Here is a 22,822-nt window from a genome sequence, read left to right on the forward strand (position 1 = left end):
ATCACTCTGTCGGACACAAAGTGTTGCAAGCAGACGTACTGTGGTCTGCCAGCCAGGTAATCAAGAATCCATGATACCAGGGAAGCATCCACCTGCATTGCTGTCAGCTTCTCCCCCAGCACAGCAGGGCAGATGGTGTTGAACGCACTGGAGAAGTCAAAAAACTCATCCTTTCATTTATGATATCAAGTCTTAGCCGTGACATACAGTATGCATTTCTTTAATCATACTACTGTCCTTCTTTCTTTTACCATCAAAATTCTCTCATGGTCTCCCTGTCCTTAAGACTGGTTGCCCTGACCCCCACATTTCTTTATAACCATGCTCTCTAAAGCCATTGAAGTTGCTGTTATCTCTCAATGCATTACCTGGATGATTTTGTGCAAGTTGGGGTAGACCTCACACGGCTGGCTGGATTGAAGAAGGGAGAGGGAGAATTCTGAGTGGACCTTCTTCATTTTCACTTCCTCTCGTGGAGAAGGAGATGCAGCACTGGACTGTACACTCCTCAAATCCTGTTCACCAAGATCTTCTGTTTCTATGCTGATAGAAGAACAGAAAACAATCAAGTGACCCAAGGAAATGTAATTTAACAACATTATGATCACTTCTGCTTTGATGCTCCTCGACAGAGTTTAGATACAATTGTAGTCAGCACTAAGTATATAGGTAATTTCCAATATTAGCAGAAAGGTTCTGGTGGTATATATTGGCTTTAAGATCTTCCCCCTCACCTCATACCACTTCCAATGGCAACTTCACTAACCTTGCTTGGGAACTTCCAAAACTATATTGTTTGATACCACTATGAACGGAGATGCAGCCAACTAGAACTCCAATTGTTCTGAAAGGAAGTCATTAAATTCCATTCTTCCTGTTCCTCTGTGCATGTAACATTTTCCTTTTACATACAGTTACCTTTTCTTTGGTTAAAGATTTTGGATTTTCCTTCCGCAAGTTATTGTTCTTTTTTAAGTGATGTTAAACTGATGCCGACTGGACAGAGCAGTGCAACAGATATACAGTAAATACAAGATGCTCTATAATGTTTCTTGCTCTAAGAAAATCACAAATTCTCTTTTATAAGTCTTGGTTGTAACTAAAGCTTTGGGGACCTCTTGATTAATTAAGATCAAAATAAAACTCTGATCACACTATCACTTTCTTAATATCGGATGAAAAATTTCAATTGTTGCCTTATCAATAAGTTATTGAAATGCTCAATCAATACCTACCATGAAACACCAGAACTCAAATAAGAAAAAAAAGAGTAAGATGGCTTGGATATTATGAATGAAGATAAATTATTTTGTAGCATTACTGGTTAAAATGTAAATGGTATGATGATAAAAGAGCATGATATTACAAATCTGTCATTGTAACTTGTGACATGGAATACACAAGCGTAATCCTATCCATAAAGTAATAACACCTTGATGGCATTATGGATTGAACTTAAAATACAAGGCCAGGTGATAGCACAAAACATTTTACCTTGAAGTGGAAACTAGAACACCCCTCTGCACCCTCTCATCCTCAACATTATTTCCTCCAATCACAAACTTTGTAGGAATAGATTCACGATCTCTCCAAAGCTGCATGTCGTGACTTTCACGGAATGCTCGGATGTGTCCGCAGAGTGTCTGCAGAAAAGTGGTGATATCGATTTCCTGCAACAGCTCCTCACAATAATCTGTAGCCGTAAGTAGATCCTGAGAGCTGATGTAATAGGATTGCTGTAAGCTCCTAAATACAGCTTTAAGACAAAAAAGAAAATACACCTTAATGCATTATGATCAAAGCAAAGAATTTCATGCAGGCCAAAGGGAAATACAATGTACATTAAAGAATAAACCTCAATTTTGTGAATGGATCTCTTTCTCTTCCTTTAAACAATTAATCCTGTAACAGTTAAATCACAATTTAAATTCCATCAACTCTATTAACATTACTCAACAATTCCACGTGAATCCATAGTACATAAAGCATGGTTTGCATTGGACAAATAGACCGAATATAGAGCTGGGGAAGGGGTAAACTGTAGACATACTTGAAACCAATGATGAGAACGTTTTTTCCAACAAAGCATAGAATTAAATACACCATAATGGATGGAAAAATTCAAACCTGAGATAATTTAAAAAATAGGTTTAAATGAGAAAATAACTTAATCCCACGTGTTTATTGAAGTAAATTCTATATGTCCTCACCATTGCCAATATTTACTTCTAAATATCTAATTATATTGACGTGCAAAATGTTACATTACCATTAGAAATTTTTCTCAGCTAATTGTTTTAATCAAAACTGCCGATGTATTCACTGGCTGTGCTTTCTTATAAAATTGTTATTCAATGAAGTTATGCTGTTTGGATAATAGATGTGTAGGTCTGCTTTAAATCTCTCAGTGATGAAGTAGCTTGTTGACCATGATTAAAGTAGTAAATAGAGGGAAAGCCAAGAGCAAATTAAGTGTATTTATAATTTCAATGAGAGGAAGCATAATAGAAAAATAAACTGTTTTTTGCAATTTTTCTATCTGACAAATGATTTCATTAAGTGCATTCAGCAATGTTTAAAACCGTAGTTAACTAAAATAAGTGAGGATTTAAATTGTCCAAACCACTTATAACTGCTGCTTTGATGCATTTTCTTTCTCGAAAATGAAATTTATTGAGAATAATTTTTTTTTGAAGTTGGGCACAAAACAGGAATATTATCCATCAAGTTTAGATAACGTTTGCAATGTCTCAATCAATTTACAGTGTTTAATTTTTCAGAAGCAGCCAGCAATGACTTTTATATGAATAGAAACATGAACAATAACACTTTTAATGAGGAGTAATGGGGGGTGGTGGGAAGAGGGAGAGATTTTGCCATATTTCCAAAGTAACCAGGCACCTGGTCATAAACCTAGACAACTTTCAAGAATCCACTGGATATGTTGATCAGTGATGGCTGCCTGCCAATATTCATTAGAGGAGCAACATTAAAGAAATAGGCTACCCAGCACATCAAATGTTGATATGAATAATGGGATTATTAGGGAATAATATCTCTTCCACAAACCCTAGTGATTGATTTTACCTTTTACGTAACATTGATGATAGTGCTCTTGCAATAAATTGCAATAGTTGGACAGCTCTTTGTTCCTGTGGAATTGGAATACTGGATCCGTTAACGATGAGCCTGTTGACTTCTCCTGTGACAACGACCTTAAATCAATGTTGAAACAATTGATAGCAATTAAAAACTGTATATAACTGTCCAATAACATGTGGATTTAATGCTGGTCATATGATCAAAGCAATATAATAAACCATGTCTAATGAAAGGTCATTGACTTAAATGTTATGTCTGTTTTTCCCTTGACAGATGCTGTCTGACCTATATGGTTCTAACAGCTGAAAAGATAGGTTTGCTCTCTCATTAGGACAGCCACTGTATTGTCCTCATTTTTTATTTGTAGGATTAATTATTCTGTAATACTCTTTTGGGATTTTAATTAAGCAGGTCTTGTAGTGCTATGTACAGAAATAAACATATTTAGCCAAGTCAGGACTAAAACAATGCTGTCATATCCCGTGAAAGATCATGCAGATTAAGATCATCAACAAGAAAAAAAAGGAGCTACTATTGAAACATTTCTGGAACAAGAACTGATTTAAAAGAATTTGAGAACATTAAGACATCAGGATAGGACAAGTTATTGGGTTTAATACTTTAGAGTCGCATGGTACACATTAACTTCTTATTGCAGGTTATAAAACATTTTGTTGGGTTCATAAAATGTGTCAAAACTCAAAGCAAGGAATGTTTTATTCCCATTCTGTAATAAAAGAAATTCAGTGATTGCCTGACAGTTGTAAAACATTCTGTTGCATGTAGGGGGTCATGCAACCTTGCTGGGCACATTAGTGCTGTGGGAGGAAGGGATAAAGAGGCGGGGGGGGGGGGAGGACTGACTCCACTGGGAGATGGCACTGTTGACAAGGCTTTGCCTTCTTTTCACTCAGCAATTTCTTGCATCCCAAGAAACTCATGGAGAAAAGATCTCTTCTAAACTTAATCATCTGTCATAAGGCCCTCATTTGCATCCAATTATCATCAAAAATGAGATTTTCAAAGCCTGGAGGCTGGCATTGACTCTGGCACATCAAATATCCTGGGGCTAAATGTGCTTCAATGAAACAAGAATCCTAGCTTTCACTTGGACTTCTTTAGCCCGCCACTAAGTTTCACTCTGCTACTAAAATATCCTTTTGTGCCTATTAAATTTCCTCAAACATGACCACATAACTAATTAAGATCATCAGTTCATATAATCTTAATACCAGAGGTTGCAATGGTTCTATTTACTGTATTAGAAATAATTAACCCAGATCAGAACACAATTGAGCCTACAGGTATCTATAAATAATCAAACATCTTCCCATCCTTTATGTTCTCTAATATTTGTACATTTGTATATCTATGAACTTTGTAATGCTACTGTGACACTGTAATTTCCTTTGGGATCAATAATGTATCTACCATCTATCTATATAGTCTGCATATAAACTACTTATTTCTTTTGGTTGCAACAACAATATGGGTACAATAAAAACAGTGCCAAAACCAATCAAGTCACAAAGATGCTTCAATGTAAGTCACTTTCAATCCATCATAGCAGCTGGAGGGAATTGGATGAAAATGTGTTTCCTTCTGCTGATATTGCTCAGCAGCTGGGTGCTGATTTTTGCTTCAGATGTCTCCTATCACAGAACTTCTTGGTAGATGTTAAGATCATAAGATATTGGGGCAGAATTAGGCCATTTGGCCCATCGAGTCTGCTCCACCTTTTCATCGTGGCTGATCCATTTTCCCTCTCAGCCACATTCTCCTGCCTTCTCTCCGTATCCTTTCATGCCCTGACTAATTAAGAATCTATCAACCTCTGCTTTAAATATACCCAATGACTTGGCCTCCACAGCTGCCTGTGGCAACAAATTCCACAGAATCCCCACTCTCTGGCTAAAGAAATTCCTCCTCACCTCCATTCTAAAAGGATGTCCCTCTCTTCTGAGGCTGTGTTCTCTGATCTTAGACTCTCCCACTATAGAAAACATCCTCTCCATATCCACTCTTTTGAGGCCTTTCACTATTCAATAGGTTTCAATTAGGTCACCCCTCATTCTTCTGAATTCCAGTGAATACAGGCCCAGAGCCATCAAGCACACTTCATATGACAGGCCATTCAATCCTGGAATCACTTTTGTGAAACTCTTTTGAACCCTTTCCAACGTCAGCACATGCTTTCTTGGATAAGGAGCCCAAAACTGCTCAAAATACTCCAAGTGAGGCCTCACCAGTGCTTTATAAAGCTTGTTGTTTTCATATTCTAGTCTTCTTGAAATGAATGTGACTCCAACATCTTCCCAACTACTGATACTAGACTAATTGGCCTATAATTGTGTCCTTTATTTGCTAAAGCAGTTGTGCTTTTGTTTATTTACTGTTAAGAACTGAAACTCAGAAATGACAATTAGCCATGGTTTCACTAAGTTAGTATCGGCTGCTTTCAGAAGGCACAGTCTCAGAACAGAAGGATGTCCATTTAGAACAGAGATGAGGAGGAATTTCTTTAGCCAGAGGGTGGTGAACCTGTGGAATTCATTGCCACAGATAACTGCGGAGGCCAAGTCATTGGGTACATGTCAAGCGGAGGTTGATAGGTTCTTGATAGTAAGGGCATCAAAGGTTACAGGGAAAAGGCTGAAGATTGGGGTTGAGTGGGATAATAAATCAACCGTGATGGATTGGCAAAGCAATCAATGGGCTGAGTAGTATAATATCTGCTCTCATGTCTTATGGTCTTACAACCTGCACCAGAGAACATACTCAAAATCAGAAGGGGAGATGACTGGATTAGTGGAAACGTCAAGCTGTTGCTCCCATGATACACTCAGATTGGCAGGTACTTACCTGATCCATTCTGAGCAGAAAGAAAAAATAAATATCCCCACCTGATATAAATGTCCCGATTTGGCCGCTCTATGCAAGAATTCACAAGTTGCTCTTTCAATGAATCCAGTGAGCAGTTGTACACATAGATCGGGCATCGAAGGCGGTCTGGATCACTGGCGTCAACCCGCGAGGACTGTCTACTAAATGTGATGTGGAAGTCTTTCTTTGGAGGCAAACTGAACTCCACTCGTTCCTTCATTGTTTCTGAAGATGCAGAGTCAGTATCTGAGGAAGGCGTTAGAGGTGTGAAATACATTAAGCAACACAAAAGAGACTAAAAAATACTGACTAGCTGGCAGAGCATATTAGAATAAGTGCAAGAAAAGAAGTATATTTGTATTTATGTAGCAATGTTGAAAGTACATTTTAAAGTACTTTGAAGGGAGATATTGTTATAATCTAGAAAATAGGGTAGCTGTTTTTTGTACAAATTCCTAACCATGTGATAAAAACTAGATAATCTGCTTCTTCCCCCCAAACTAAAATGGAGGAATATGAATTGGCAGGGTGAATGGCAACACTCCTGATTCATTGAGATCTTTTGTGGTCCAGCTGGGTATTATGTCACCCAAAAGACTGGTGGCACGTCCAAGATGCACCGTTCACTCAGCACTGCTGCATAAAGTGGCTCGAAAATCTCAGAGCTCAAGTCTCAAAAATATTCAATCTAAACTTAAAATAACAGCTTTCAGACCGAGAGGAGGAGTCATAACCCCACTTCTAAGTAAACAAAGCAGCAATCATTGCACAGAGAGCAACCCTTACCTGTATCAGGTTGTACTTTCTCCTTCTCTGAATCAAATAATGACATGTCATTCCCTGTTGCCAGAATCGGAGAAGGGAGTGTTGTAGGCTGAGTGGACTTGTTTTCTTGTCCTGGGGATAGAGAGTCTATCTTGATAGTGTTATTCTTTGAAATACTCATTGCCATTTGGTCAGCTTCACTATCAAGTCCACCAAAACAACCCACTTCAGGCATTTTTATTGCCAAGGAGGCACTAAATCCTTTCAAGTGCTCACTCAAAGAGGACTCCCTCATTTCAACTTGTAGCAGTTCTTCATTTCCTACACCAGCACTCTTTGTACTCTCATCAGTCTCAGGGGTCATCAGTTGCTGCATATCTTCGTAGAAATAGAGAGCACAGAAAGAAAACACATTTTTAAAAAAATGTCACAAAAATATTAACTCCCTTATTCCATCACTAGTTAATGATTAATATAATAATTATTATTTTCAACTTCAGTGTTAATAGAGGTATATATGCCAGGAAAAGTCCAACAATTGTGCTTATGACCAATCTGATCGAATTTCATTTTCAAGTCATTTGATCTTTACAATTTTCATTTTGAGCAAATTAAGCATCAGAAATATTTTCTTTATATCCAGCCTTCTTAAATTATTGTTTTGATTCACTTTGTCACCATAGTTTCCAGACGAGTATGTCCACCCTGCTTACTAAAATTTAGGGAAAAGTCCTGAGAATGTCTGGGCATAATGCCTGACATGAAGAAACCAGCCTGCTATGTTCATCTCTGACAACTGTGCTACAAGATGCCAACAAAGAATGGTACCAAGCCACTTCAGATAGAGATCGGTGCCTCTAGGTAAAGATCCACACACATAACATTATGTTAGGCTCCAGGCAAATGCAAACAAAAAGCTTCCATCAACTGCAGTTACTTCAGGTTTTTAAAGACAGGACTTTTAAATAAAAGTTGTACCTCAAACTTTTACACAAGTTATTTTGTGCAGCTCCTAGGGTGGCCTCTCATGGGACATCTTACCTCATTGCCACAGAGCAGTAAACTCTGCTCCCACAATCTGTGACAATATTTCGCCTTATTAAATTTGCTGTTCATTTAGGAAACAGGATATTTATAATGAACACTTTCAACAGATAGCATTCACATTCTTTAAGATAAAAATATAGTAGTTGGAAACAAAACGCAAACAAATAATCACACTAACATGAGAAAATCTGCAGATGCTGGAAATTCAAGCAACACACACAAAATGCTGGTGGAACACAGCAGGCCCAGGCAGCATCTATAGGAAGAAGAACAGTTGACGTTTCGGGTCAAGACCCCTCAGCAGGACTAACGGAAAAAAGAGATAGTAAGAGATTTGAAAGTGGGGCTCAGCAGGACTAATGGAAAAAAGAGATAGTAAGAAATTTGAAAGTGGGGGGGGGAGGGGGAGGACCAGAAATGATAGGAGAAGACAGGAGGAGGAGGGATGAAGCCAAGACCTGGGAAGTTGATTGGCGAAAGGGATACAAAGCTGGAGAAAGGGGAGTATCATGGGACTGAAGGACTTGGAAGAAAGAAAGGGGGAGGGAAGCACCAGAGGAAGATGGAGAACAGGCAAGGAGTTATTGTGGTGGGGGTGGGGGAAGGAGGGGGGAGAAATAAATAGATAGGGATGGGATAAGAAGGGGAGGAGGGGCATTAACAGAAGTTAAAGAAATCAATGCTAATGCCATCAGGTTGGAGGCTACCCAGACGGAATATAAGGTGTTGTTCCTCCAACCTGAGTGTGGCTTCATCTCAATAATAGAGGAGGCCATGGATTGACATATCGGAATGGGAATAGGACGTGGAATTAAAATGTGTGGCCACCGGGAGATCCGGCTTCCTCTGGTGGACAGAGTGTACGTGTTAACAAATCTCTTACTATTTCTTTTTTCCGTTAATCCTGACGAAGGGTCTTGACCCAAAACATCGACTGTTCTTCTTCCTATAGATGCTGTCTGGCTTGCTGTGTTCCACCAGCATTTTGTGTGTATCAACTTACAATGAACCTTCTAAAACACTACAAAGGAACTATAGCTTTGAAAGCCATTATGTATAACTGAACGAATGGAACGCATGAAATGAATTCTAACAAGAAACAGCAAGCTAACTTGCCTCTTCAAGCAACATGTGCCAAAAAATAAAGATACATTGATAAAACTTACCAGAAAAGGTGGCTGGCAAAAAGATGAGCAGGATTTGTTGTGCATTCACAAATCTGGTATAACATCTCCACTGAGGAATGGTCTCATTTTCAACTGAAACTACATTGTCCTCAGTCATATCAGCATTCCCAACACTCTAATCAAGAGAAGCATATTTTTAATGCAAAGCATTAAGTAAGAATTTCAAATATTTCATTCTGGAGTAAGCTTTCTGAAAATGCATTTTATTACAAGAACTGCCACATATTTTGTTCATTATCAGGAAGTATACCCACTAGCAAGACTCAAAAATTTTTTGGAACTTTTTGGTGGGCTACATTAATCGCAAGAGGTCATTCACTGGTGAAGCTGTGCGGAGCTTAAAAAGATGTAGGAGCCTTTTAGAACTTTTTGGTGGGTGACAATTACCGCAATCTTTTTAAGAATACGGCAGGGAGCAATAAAAAGAAACGAGGTGTTTAAGCAGAGCAGCCATTGTAGGAGTGCGCCAGTGTTAGAGTGGTCAGGCTTCTGCTCAACAAGCTTGGGCCAGGACAGGCATAGGCTTAATCTTAAGATTAAGAAGTTACAGGTATAACAAGTGCAGGCAGAATGATAGTTCAGCTCCTCCTGTGAGATGTGGGATTTCAGGTCACCTAACTCAGGGGTCCCCAACATTTTTTGCACTGCGGACCGGTTTAATATTGACATATTCTTGCGGACCGGCCGACCCAGGGGGTGGAAGGGTGCAGGGTTGCCAACAGCGAAGAGTAGCAGTCAAGTACGTTGTTTACCCAAAGACTACAATGATCATGAAGCCTTGCGTGGGCACCATTGCGCATGCGTTACCTGCGCATACGTGTACCTGCTGCTTTTTTTCTGAAAATTGTTTTTGGTGATTCTGTTCGGGGGGGGGTGTTAATCACGACCAGACTATAGGTGATAATTGGCTAATACACTCAATTTTGTTTCTAAAAGGGTTTATCTAACAAATTTAATATTAAACACGGCGCATATTTTCCTCGCATGAATATAGTGATAAGTCAATTATCAGGGGAGGACAGGGAGCTTGAAGTAAGTATTGAACGAACTTCCAGTAGAAGTGGCAGAAGCAGATTCGATATTACCATTTAAAGAAAAATTGGATAGGTATATGGACAGGAAAGGAATGGAGGGTTGTGGGCTGAGTGCAGGTTGGTGGGACTAGGTGAGAGTAGCGTTCGGCACGGACTAGAAGGGCAGAGATGGCCTGTTTCCGTGCTGTAATTGTTATATGGTTATATGTCAATAGCATCATAACATTTTAAGTAACGTTTGTATATTAAACACACAGCACATATTTTCCCCGTATGAACATATAAAATCATTGCAACACACCAATATCGCTGAATCAGTGGGAGCCCTGGGCTTGTTTCCCTGCAACGAGACAGCCCCATCAAGGGGTGATGGGAGACAGTGATACTTGAAGGGGGTTCCTTATGTCCAGTCTATTCCGCAACTTAGTTTTATTTGCATTCATTGCAGAAAACTCCGCTTCGCAGAGATACGATGTTGGAAATGGAAGCAACGTTTTCAGTGCTTTCGTGGCTATCTCAGGATATTCAGCCTTGACTTTGATCCAGAATGCCGGCAGAGATGTTATGTCAAACATACTTCTCAGCCCACCGTAATTTGCAAACTTAAAGAGTTGATCTCCTTCCCGCGCTGACACGGATGACGCGCGGGTAATGACCTGGCATGCGTAATGGCTCAACAGTGGCCGTGACAGGGGATGAGAAAAGGTGCAGCTGACTCATATCAGCAAATCATATTGCTTCCTCGCAGCCCGGTGGTTGGGGACCGCTGACCTAACTGACTCCCTGATGACTACATCTGCTCCTGACTGATAAGGTCAAGGAACTGGAGCTGGATGTACTCAGGACCATCAAGGCGGTTGAAAGCCTCATATGTAAGACTTTTACAGATGTGGTCACCCAGAGTGCAGGCTCCAGATTGCAGGTAGGTGAGCACCATGAGAAATAAGGGGAGTACGTAGTCAGTGCAGTGTTCCCCTATGGCCATTCCACTCAGCAAACAAATATACCCCTTTGGATACTCCTGGGGGATGACCTATCAGGGCACAGCAGAAGCAGCTAGGCCAGTGGCAGAGCGATAGTGCTAGGGGCTTCGACAGTTAGGGGGACAGCAGCAGATTCTGCGGCCGCACGACAATCCAGGATGGTTAACAAGGTAAAAGCACATGGTATCACAGGAAAGATGGATACAAGATTGGCTCCCTGCCGTTGACTACTGGTGTTCTGCAGGGCTCGCTATTGGAACCGCTTCTTTTCCTGTTATATATCATGATGAAATTGATGGCTTAATGGCCAAGTTTGCAAACAATACAAGGACAGGTAGAAGAACAGGTAGTGTTGAGGAAGCAGGGAGTCTGCAGAAGGAGTTGGGCAGATTGGTAGAATGTGCAAATAAGTGGCAGATGGAATGTTGTGTAGGAAGTGTATGTTTATGCACTTTGGTAGAAGGAATAAAGGTGTATACTATTTTCTAAATGGGGAGAAAATTCAAAAACCAGAGGTGCAAAAGGACTTGGGTTAAAAAAGCTTCACTCCCAGAATAAGCTCAATGCCATTTATGCTCACTTCACCAACTCCCACTGCCTCCGCTCCCCCTGTGATTTCAGTCTCTGAGGCCAACGTGAGAGCACCCTTTAGAAGGGCAAACCCAGAGAAAGCATCCAGCCCAGACAGGGTACATGGCCGAGTACATTTATGCTGATGATCAATTGGCTGGAGTGTTCACTGCTATCTTTAACCTCTCGCTTTGGCAGTCTGAGATACCCACTTGCTTCAAACAGGCTTCAATTACACCGGTGCCTAAGAAGAACGTGGTAATCTGCCTCAGTGACTATCATCCAGTAGAACTTGCAGTCGCTGTGATGGAGTGCTTTGAGAGGTTGCTGATGAAACATATTAATTCCTGCCTGAGAAGTGACTTGGATCCATCCCAATTTGTCTACTGGCACAACAAATGGCAGATACCATTTCATTGGTCTTCATTCAATCCTGGAACATCTGGACAGCGAGGATACGTACATCAGGATGCTCCTAAATGATTACGACTCAGCATTCAATACTATTATTCCCTCAAAACTAATCAATAAGCTTCAAGTCCTAGGCCTCAATACCACCTTGTGCAACACAATCCTTGATTTCCTCACTTGCAGACCCACAATTTTCCTCAGCACAGCTGCACCACAAGGTTGTGTGCTTAGCCCCTATTCTACTCACTTTATACTTGACTCTGAGATTAAGCACAACTCCAATGCTGTATTTAAGTTTGCTGATGATACCATTGTTGTTGGTCAATTCAAAGATGGTGACGTATCAGCATATAGGAGGGAGATTGAAAAGCTGGCTCTCCCTCAATGTCAGCAAGACCAAGGAGATCATTACTGGAGGTCGATGCGCCAGTCCTCATTAGGGGAATTAGAAGTGGAGAGGGTCAGCAACTTTAAATTCCTTGGTGTTATAATTTCAGAAGATCTGTCCTGGGTCTGGTACTCAAGTGCCATTACAAAGAAAGCAAGGCAGCGCCTCCACTTTATTAGAAGCTTGGGAAGATTCAGCATGTCATCTAAAACTTTGACAAGCTTTCATAGCTGCACAGTGGAGAATACACATTGATTGCATCATGGCCTGGTATGGAAATGCTAATGCCCATATATGGAAAAGCTAAAAAACAAAGTGGATGTGGCCCAATCCATCACAGGTAAAGCCCTTCCCCCCCACTGAGCACACTTACATGGAGAACTGCTACTGGAAAGTAGCATGAATCATCACCATCCAGGCCATGCTTTCTTCTTGCTGCTACCATCAGGAAGGTGGTACAGGAGCCTCAGGACCCACACCACCAGGTTCAGAAACAGTTATTACCCCTCAACCAACATGCTCTTGAACCAGAAGGGATAACTTCACTCAACTTCACTTGCCCCATCATTGAAATGTTCCCTAAACCTATGGACACACTTTCAAGGACTTTTATCTCATGTCCTTGATATTTATTGCTTATTTATTAATTATTATCTTCTTTTCTCTTTCTTTTTGTATTTTGCAGGTTTGTTTTTTCCCCCCACACTGGCTGTTACCTACCTTGTTCGGTGTGGGTTTTACATTGATTCTATAGTGTTTCTCGTATTTACTATGATCACCTCATTCTTGGGGCACTCCTCTGTTTTTGTGGATGGTTATGAAGAAAAAGCATTTCAGAATGTATACTGTATACATTTCTCTGACATTAAATTGTACCTTTGAACCTTTGAAAAAGGAATCTTAGGGTTGTATATGGTGACATATACACCATGTACTTCAGTAATAAATTTACTTTAAACTTTGACTAGAATATAAGAGCAAGGATGCAATGTCGAAACTTTATACGGCATTGGTCAGGCAGGACTTAAGAGTATTGTGAGAAATTTTGGGCCTCATATCCAAGAAAAGATTTGCTGGCACTGAGAGGGTCCAGAAGAGGTTTAACTGTACAAGAATAGTTCCTGGAACGAAAAGGTGAATGTATGAGGAGCCTATAATGGCTTTGTGCCTGTACCCGCTGGAGTTTACAGAATAGAGAGACGTCCATTTAGAACAGAGGTGATGAGGAATTCCTTTAGCCAGAGATAGCAAATGTGTGGAAATGATTGCCACAGGCAGCTGTGGAGTATATTTAAAATAGAGGTTGATAAGTTCTTGATTAGTCAGGGCATCAAACATTAAGGGGAGAAAGCAGAATGGGTTTGAGAGGGATAATAAATCAGCCATGGTGGAATGGCAGAGCAGTCTCGATTGGCTGAGTATTCTAGTTTTGCTCCTGAGTCTTCTGGTCTAAGACCAGCAATTATTGTCGATTCTTAATTTCTCGAGAAGGTAATCTCCAATTACATCTCTCCAGCAGGACATCTCATATTCTACATACTTCCCTTCACAGTAAATATTTTGTTAACTTTTATATTCATCGAACAGGTATTCATATAATACCTATATCATCAGGTATTCCCACTGACTGATCCTTGACATCACTATAATTCTACTTAATAATGCAAGGATGAAACACAATCTCAAACAAGCGCTCCTTTCAAACTGTAAAATTACTATTTCAATATAATGTGTCAGTATACTTGAAGTATAGGGAATGAATTGCCCTAAGATGTTGCATCACAAAGGAACAGGCTTGAATTAGTACTATTAAAACGATTGCACTACTCCTGCAGGCAGAAATATGTAATCATAAAATAGAATCTAACTTTAGTAATGCTATATAAATAAAATATTTTATTACTATTGGCAACAAATTGAAGTTACAAGTTAAATCCAGGGATATGATCACATGGGAGAATCCATTCTTCACTTGTACTGAGCATTATCACGAGTGACTAAATTCACTGCACACAACCCTTTATTACATTAAATATTAGCTCAAGAGTCCAAATTAATCACAAATGAATAGGACAAAATGTAAAGCTATTTTCAAACTTAATTCAGTTATAAAGAAATTTATCAAATACGTAAGATTATCATTGGAAACAACTTGAAACTAAACAATAGTTTGTTAGTAGCTGAAACAGTCATATCACTTATGACATAATCATATATCACATCATATGACATAGTTATACTGATACCTATCACACACAAACCTTAAATTAAGTGCCAAGAGTGTGACACTTATCCAGTTTGCTGCTGGTGGAAGTAATGTTTAATAACCTACCCTTAGCCCAAGCAAATCACCATCTTCAAACATCAATTTCTTTCATTGTTTTTATCTGCTACATAGTTAGAAGAAAGTTTGTTAAATTTGAAACACTTTAATGCTACTCTCTTTGGAATTGGCAGGAACTCTAAATTCTCAACACTAACAAAACCTTGAAGTGCTGTAATTTCACTATGGCTTATGGGTTGTGGGTTTTACTCTGTAGTCCACGTTATGAAATGTTTCTGGTTTCTGGTCAGTCCTTTTTTGTCGCTATTTGGTGTGATTTTGATCAGGGTGGACAAGTTCTGCGACCTGAAACTAATGAACAACACAGCGCTAGACTGAACTGAACTGAGTTGAAATGAATATACCTGGACTGGTGCAACGATTTGTGATTTGGTGTTTTACATTCTACATTTTCGCTCGGTTTTTGTGTGTTGGGAGTCTGATGTTTTTCTTTGAATGGGTTCCATGGTTTTCTTTCTTTGTTTTATAGCTGTCTGCGGGAAGATGAATCGCAGAGTTGTATACTACATACATACTTTGATAATAAATGTACTTTGACTCTTTGTTAAGCAGGACTCTTAGTTCAGCGGGATTCCCAAGGGACATTAAAAAGGTTTTGGATGAGTTCAGCAGTCCAGAGCATGCCTCACCACAATATACCACTACAGACTTCCTAAACTCACCTGTAACGTGCTGGTTGAACCCATGACCTCTTTGTTATTCCCCAGGGCATGCAATGACATCATTGTGTCTTGTCTCTCCAATTTTTTGAACACTTTCAGTGGTTCTTCTAGTGAAGAAACAGGATATAACAAGTAAGCATGCTGCAAGCATCTTATTCTGATTGAACTAGATTTATAAAGATATTGCAATGCCCTGAAAACATCGAACTCAAATGGCAAACTTCATTTGTTTTTAGTTGGGATTGATGGAAATTTTAATAGAAACAGAAACCTCTTCCTTAAGCTAGCTCCTCATGTGCTAAAATGTGATGAGCCACAGAGCAAAGAAGTACAACCTCTCTTTGAAACACCTGGGGTGGTGGTAGAGACAGAAAGATTGGGGCATTTAAGAGATACTTAGATAAGCATATGAATCTGAGGACATGGGCATTCTGTAAAAAGAGAGGATTAGTCCAGTTGCCCATTTGTTTTCTCATTCAATTGTCTTAGCACAACATTGTAGGTCGAAGGGACTGTTCCTGTGCTGTAACTGTTCTATGTTCTACATAGATCCTGAACTAATATGGAAAAAAAAACATTAAAATTTTGTGGCTTATTAAGACCAAAAGTTGATACAAGCAAGTGAAAAATATCTACATTATTTTACCTTTTACAGGTGGTAGAGTGAAGGGAATGGAATGCCCATTTCGATCCCGTTGCAAAATTTGCTGCATAAAAGTTGCATGATCAGAGTCAGCCAAAGGCAATTCCCGATCACTGAGAGTCTCTTGTAAACAATTATGGAAAAGACTCAAGAGAATCTCATTGGGCAAAGAAGTGGTTTCCTTTGCACTTCCATCATCCTCCCCTGAAAGAAAAGGCACAACAGAGGATAATCCTCCAAATATATAATAGAACTCAAGCTTTAAACAGTTTTTGGGAATAGTATATGGCAGCATCATACAGACACATAGCGTCATATTTGTAAATAGTCTATGGGGAGGAGACAATGGGCAGTGAAGTCTCCTGGACCTGACTGGTGTGGAGCAGAATTTCACTAGGACTTTTTGTAATGCCATTGCTAACATTGACTTCTCAAAACAAACCCAAGCTACAAAGCAGGAAAAAAGCTTTGACACATAGCAAAACTATGTTTTGTAGGTTTTGTCATTATGAGCAGAGTCCAGCAATGCACCTATAATGCTGCTACCTCACAGGTCCAGAGACCTGGCTTCAATCCTAACCTTTGGTTCTGTCTGCATAGAATTTGCATGTTCTTTCTGCAACTATCTGGGTTTCACTTGCATGATTTCTGACTTTTTGAATAAGCCTACCGCGTGGAACCTTGTCAAATGCCTTACTAAAATCCATGTAGATCACATCCACTGCACTACCCTCATCTATAGGCCTGATCACCTCCTCAAAGAACTCTATCAGGCTTGTTAGACACGATCTGCCCTTCACAAAGCCATGCTGACTGTCCCTCTACCACCTGATCAGACCATAATGCACACAGATCCTATCTCTAAGAATCTTTTCCAACAGCTTTCCCACCACAGATGCAAGGCTCACTGGTCTATAATTACCCGGACTATCCCTTTTTTGAACAAGGGGACAACATTCGCATCCCTCCAATCCTCCAGTACCATTCCCGTGGACAACAAGGACATAAAGATCCTAGACAGAGGCTCAGCAATTTCTTCCCTTGCCTCGTGGAGCAGCCTGGGGAATATTCCGTCATGCCCCGGGGACTTATCCGCCCTAATGTATTTTAACAAGGCATGGGATCCAGGGAAGTTTGGCCAGGTGGATTCAGAATTGGCTTGCCTGCAGAAGGCAGAGGGTCGTGGTGAAGGGAATACATTCGGATTGGAGGGTTGTGACTAGTGGTGTCCCACAAGGATCGGTTCTAGGACCTCTACTTTTCGTGATTTTTATTAACGATCTGGATGTGGGGGTAGAAAGGTGGGTTGGCAAGTTTACAGATGACACAAAGGTTGTTGGTGTTGTAGATAGTGTAGAGGATTGTTGAAGATTGCAGAGAGATATTGATAGGATGCAGAAGTGGGCTGAGAAGTGGCAGATGGAGTTCAACCCGGAGAAGTGTGAGGTGGTACACTTCGGAAGAACAAACTCCAAGGCAGAGTACAAAGTAAATGGCAGGATACTTGGTAGTGTGGAGGAGCAGAGGGATCTGGGGGTACATGTCCACAGATCACTGAAAGTTGCCTCACAGGTGGATAGGGTAGTTAAGAAAGCTTATGGGGTGTTAGTTTTTATAAGTGGAGGGATAGAGCTTAAGAGTCGCAAGGTAATGATGCAGCTCTAAAAACTCTGGTTAGGCCACACTTGGAGTACTGTGTCCAGCTCTGGTCACCTCACTATAGGAAGGATGTGGAAGCATTGGAAAGGGTACAGAGGAGATTTACCAGGATGCTGCCTGGTTTAGAGAGTATGCATTATGATCAGAGATTAAGGGAGCTATGGCTTTACTTTTTGGAGAGAAGGAGGATGACAGGAGACATGATAGAGGTATACAAGATATTAAGAGGAATAGATAGAGTGGACAGCCAGCGCCTCTTCCCCAGGGTACCACGGCTCAATACAAGAGGACATGGCTTTAAGGTAAGGGGTGGGAAGTTCAAGGGGGATATTAGAGGAAGGTTTTTTTACTCAGAGAGTGGTTGGTGCGTGGAATGCACTGCCTGAGTCAGTGGTGGAGGAGTGAAATTTAAGAGACTACTAGACAGGTATATGGAGGAATTTAAGGTGGGGGTTATATGGGAGGCAGGGTTTGAGGGTTGGCACAACACTGTGGGCTGAAGGGACTGTACTGTGCAGTACTGTTCTATGTTCTATGATTTGATTTCCTCTGAAAGTCCAAAGATATATCTCTACGAAAGGAGGTATAGGGCGCTCCTTTCCTCCACTAGCCTTGTAAAGACACTGCCCAGAAGGAGGCAATGGCAAGCCACTTGTGTAGAAAATACTGCCAAGAACATCAATGGTCATGGAAAGATCATGATTGCTCATGTCATATGACACAGCACATAATGAACAAACGACTGTACATTATCCCAGATGCAGCTGAATGATAGAAGCTGGAATTAATGGCATGTGAGGGAGAAATGGGTTAGGAGGAGGGTGTGACTAAAGGGCTTACTCAGACTTGATGGATTATATGGTCTCCTTCTATGCTGCAAGGACAAAAAAATTAGATTTTCTGATGGCTCCTGAGGCTCCAAAAAAGTTACAAATATTAAAAATAAATTTGAAATATAAACCATACAAGCTTTTCAAATAAAGTCAGAGAAACTTTTAAATCATTAAAATACTATTATAAACAAATAATTTTAACAACAAAATAACATTATATTGTTCTTGGCTTACTTCCTCTCTGCTGCAGTACCTCCAGTCATATGAACAGGCTTGCAGATTCTGTACCAGGTCAAACAAGCAGATTTCCTGGCTTAGGCACAGGGAATTCCAGCAAGGAAATGTTCTGCTATTAAACTGTATGCAGAGTGCAATTGCAGAGTGCAGTAATAACATTTGCTAGGCTACCAATCAGGTAAACTACATTTCTGATTATCTTATTTCCTTTCATCAGGTCACCACCAGCCTCTAGTTTCTTCCCAGCTCCTTACTTCACTCACTCCCCTCCTGGTTTCACCTATCACCTTGCAGTTCTTCCTCCCCTCCTCCAACCCTCTTACTCTGACTCATGTTTTTCCTCCAGTCCTGATGAAGGGTCACAGCTTGAGACATTGGCTGTACTCTTTCCCATAGATGCCGCCTGGCCTGCTGAGCTCCTCCAGCATTTTGTGTGTGTTGCTCGGATTTCCAGCACCTACAGATTTTCTCTTGTTCGTCCTTACATCACCTGTAACTGTAGAGTAACAGGCAAGTGATGAAGCAAGGGTGTGTGCCTCAAGCACAAGTGGAACCACCTCACATGATATCCCTATGGGCGTATCTTCATTGAATGCAGGCATTATGGTTTTCCCTATTCCAGAAAAGCATTACTTTGATATCTTACCTTTAGTCAAGGTATGAAAAAGTAACTCTGTCTGTTGGCATTTTGGCAAAAGTTTCATCAGATCAAACTGAAATGGTATTGTTTGGATGAAGTCATTCTCTCCGTCATTCTCACCTGTTTTAGAAAACAAGAAAAGGGTAGTCATTCTAGCTGGATTGTGGAACGAAGAGAGGGTTCAAGTGGGGAAAAAAGGTATAGTGCATGTAGCACTCTCAGAACATTAAAGACATCACATTTGATTAAAAGAAGGCATATCACATGGTTATTATTAGAATAAAGATAAAGAAACATACTTAAGGAAGTTCAAGCACAAACCCTGAAGCAGAATAATGGGAATAATTATAAAGCAATGCAGTCAAAGGTTGTAGTGGATAAGAGAAAAATAGACAGTTGGAAAGAACATAATGCAATTACACAACAATTCATTTGTTAGGATATTTTGAAGTTCAGACTCTCTTGGTCTGCAGAGTTAAACAGGCCATGCAGAAAATACAAATAATGGCTTCATTAATAATGTACTGATTATTGATGCACTAAACCATATCTATCTGCTCTGGTGGTCAAAGGGGTAACTTCAGTCAACTTCACTTGACATTCACTGAAATATTCCCACAATTTATGAACTCACTTTCAGGAACTCTTCATCTCATGTTCTTGATATTTATTATTATTTCTTTCTTTTTGTTGTTTGGTGTCTTTTGCGCACACCAGCTGAACACCCTAGTTGGGGGAGCTTTCATTGATTCTATTATGTTTAATACTCTATTATGGATATATTAAGTATGCCTGCAAGAACATTAATCTCCAAATTGTATATGGTGACATATATGTACAGGTGTCCCCCGCTTTTCGAATGTTCGCTTTACGAAACCTCACTGTTACGAAAGACCTACATTAGTACCCTGTTTTCGCTTTCAGAAGGTGTTTTCACTGTTACGAAAAAAAAGCAGCATGCGGGAAAAATCAGTGCGTGATAAGAAGCATGACCAAGAACTGATAGATTAAGAGCTGATGCAATTGGAAGAGGAAAGGATAACAATCAAACCGAATGCAGTAGCGAATGGACCGAAAGGGACTGCATGAGATTTTCACTGCAATGATAAAGTACGACTTTAATTTTGAAAGGGTACGTAGGTTTAGGGGATATTTGCAGGATGGTTTGAGTCCTTATAAAGAACTATATGATAGAAAAATGCGCGAGGCTCAGCAGTCAAGCAAGCCTTCCGCATCAGCCACAGCAGACGACGAATCTTGACCTTTGACATCGAGGCAGGCAATCATAGGAGAAGATGAGCTGCCTGCTCTAATGGAAACAGATGACGAAATGACACCCCAGTGTCCCACCACCCCAACACTCAGGCCACGGACAGGTACTGTACCGATTCACAGAGAATGCAGTAGTAGCCAGGAGGCACACAGCACATCTTTAAGAAAAAAGCCGAAATAAACATGCTAATTAATTAGGTGCCGCCTGACACATAATCAATTAGCATGTTTATTTCGGCTTTTTTCTTAAAGATGTGCTGGATGCCTCCCGGCTACCGCTGCACCCCTGCATGCCTCGCGGTTCAGTATCTGTCAGCGGCCTGGAGGGTGGGGGGCACTGCACCACCCAGCCTGCGACGACTCAGTCTAACACACCATCATCAGTGTGCTCGGCACTGTCCCAATTCCAGTAAGCGATACTACACTGTACATACATTATTTCTACTTTATATAGGCTGTGTATTTTTACGTGTTGTTTGGTATGATTTGGCAGCTTCATAGCTTAAAGGTTACTGGAGAGCGCTTGCGCCGTATTTTTGCCAACAGCGCTTGCGTGAGATTTTCTGCTGACGGCGCTTGCATGAGGTTTTCACTACGGAGAACAGTTCAGTAATGATTGTGGAAAAGTATTTCTACTTTATACAGGCTGTGTATTTATCATATCATTCCTGCTTTTGCTATATGTTACTGTTATTTTAGGTTTTATGCGTTATTTGGCATGATTTGGTAGGTTATTTTTGGGTCTGCGAACGTTCACAAATTTTTCCCATATAAATAAATGGTAATTGCTTCTTTGCTTTACGACATTTCGGCTTACGAACTGTTTCATAGGAACGCTCTACCTTCGGATGGTGGGGGAAACCTGTACTTAGACAATAAATTTTGAACTTTGAACTTCGGTGCCACAACAATAACCTCTGACTCAATGTCAGCAAGACAAAGGAGTTGATTATTGACTATAAGAGGAGGAAACCAGAGGTCCATGAGCCAGTAATCATCGGGGATCAGAGGTGAAGAGGGTCAGCAATTTAAAACTCCTTGGAGTTAACATTTTTGGGGATCTGTTCTGGGTCCAGCACACAAGTACCAATACAAAGAAAGCATGGCAGCACCTCTACTTTCCTAGGAGTTTGTGAAGACTCGGCATATCATCTAAAACTTTGACAAACTTCTATAGATATGAGGTGGAGAGTATACTGATTGGTTGCATCAGGGCCTGGTATGGAAACACCAATACCCGTGAATGAAAAAGCCTACAAAAACTAGTGGATACAGCCCAGTTCATCACATGTAAAGTCTTTCTCACCACTAAGCACATCTACAAGGAGTGTTGTTGCATCCCCCTTCACCCAGGGCATGCTCTCTTCTCCCTGCTGCTATCAGGAAAGAGGTACAGGACCTAAGGGCCTATACCACCAAGTTCAGGAAAAGTTACTACTCCTCAAACTTCATGCTCTTCAACCAGAAGAGATAACTTCATTCAACCAACACTGAACTGTTCCTACAACCTATGAACTCATTTTCAATGGCCCTTCATCTCATTTTCTACATATTTATTGCTTATTATTATTGTCTTTTTTTTCCTTTTTTTGTATTTTGTCTTTTGCATATTGTTTATCCATCTTGTGTATGGTTCCTCAATGATTCTATTGGGTTTTTTTTGTATTTACTGTGAACAAAGATGGCACCAGCGAACAATGCAACCAAAGGCAACATCTATCAGTTTACAAAACTACTTCTCATACTTCTTTTTACAAATATGATTCTGCTACTAAGCTTTTACGTGTGATTCAAACTTGTGATTTACACTTTGACGGTGCTTTTGGGCTGATTGAGCGATCTGGCGCTTTCCTGTCTCAGAGGGACATCAGTGAGGTTTCGAGCAGAGTATGAGGCCTAGAGCCCAAGGAGCCTGGAGAGGGAGCGCAAGTCCATGATCGACTCCATTTCTTGCCAAATTTGCCAATTGAAACGTCAACACACACAAATGCTGGAAGAACTCAGTCGGCCACGCAGCATTTTGTGTGCGTTGCTTGGGTTTCCAGCATCTGCGGATTTTCTCTTTTTTGTGATTAAAATATCAAGCAAGATTGGAATCAACGAGGATGAGAGTGGAAGGCGAGCAGGTGTTCAGCACCATCTGCTTGTGTTTGACCAGTCTC

The 22,822-nt window shown here is 40.5% G+C and overlaps 1 protein-coding gene across 3 annotated transcripts in view; it reads right to left on the bottom strand.

The window, feature by feature from the left end:
- Positions 1–22,822, bottom strand: part of szt2 (SZT2 subunit of KICSTOR complex) — a 266,703-nt gene that overhangs the window by 172,293 nt on the left and 71,588 nt on the right. For all 3 annotated transcript variants that reach the window (XM_063064563.1, XM_063064564.1, XM_063064561.1), the window contains exons 21-29: positions 19,395–19,508; positions 16,023–16,223; positions 15,377–15,483; positions 8,964–9,099; positions 6,772–7,128; positions 6,006–6,231; positions 3,088–3,215; positions 1,495–1,756; positions 369–543 (exon numbers count right to left, since the gene is read on the bottom strand). In XM_063064563.1, coding sequence (XP_062920633.1) covers positions 369–543; positions 1,495–1,756; positions 3,088–3,215; positions 6,006–6,231; positions 6,772–7,128; positions 8,964–9,099; positions 15,377–15,483; positions 16,023–16,223; positions 19,395–19,508 — 1,706 coding nt within the window. The remainder of the gene's footprint in view (positions 1–368; positions 544–1,494; positions 1,757–3,087; positions 3,216–6,005; positions 6,232–6,771; positions 7,129–8,963; positions 9,100–15,376; positions 15,484–16,022; positions 16,224–19,394; positions 19,509–22,822) is intronic.

This window comes from Mobula hypostoma, chromosome 12, assembly GCF_963921235.1.
Source record: "Mobula hypostoma chromosome 12, sMobHyp1.1, whole genome shotgun sequence".
Taxonomy (NCBI): domain Eukaryota; kingdom Metazoa; phylum Chordata; class Chondrichthyes; order Myliobatiformes; family Myliobatidae; genus Mobula; species Mobula hypostoma.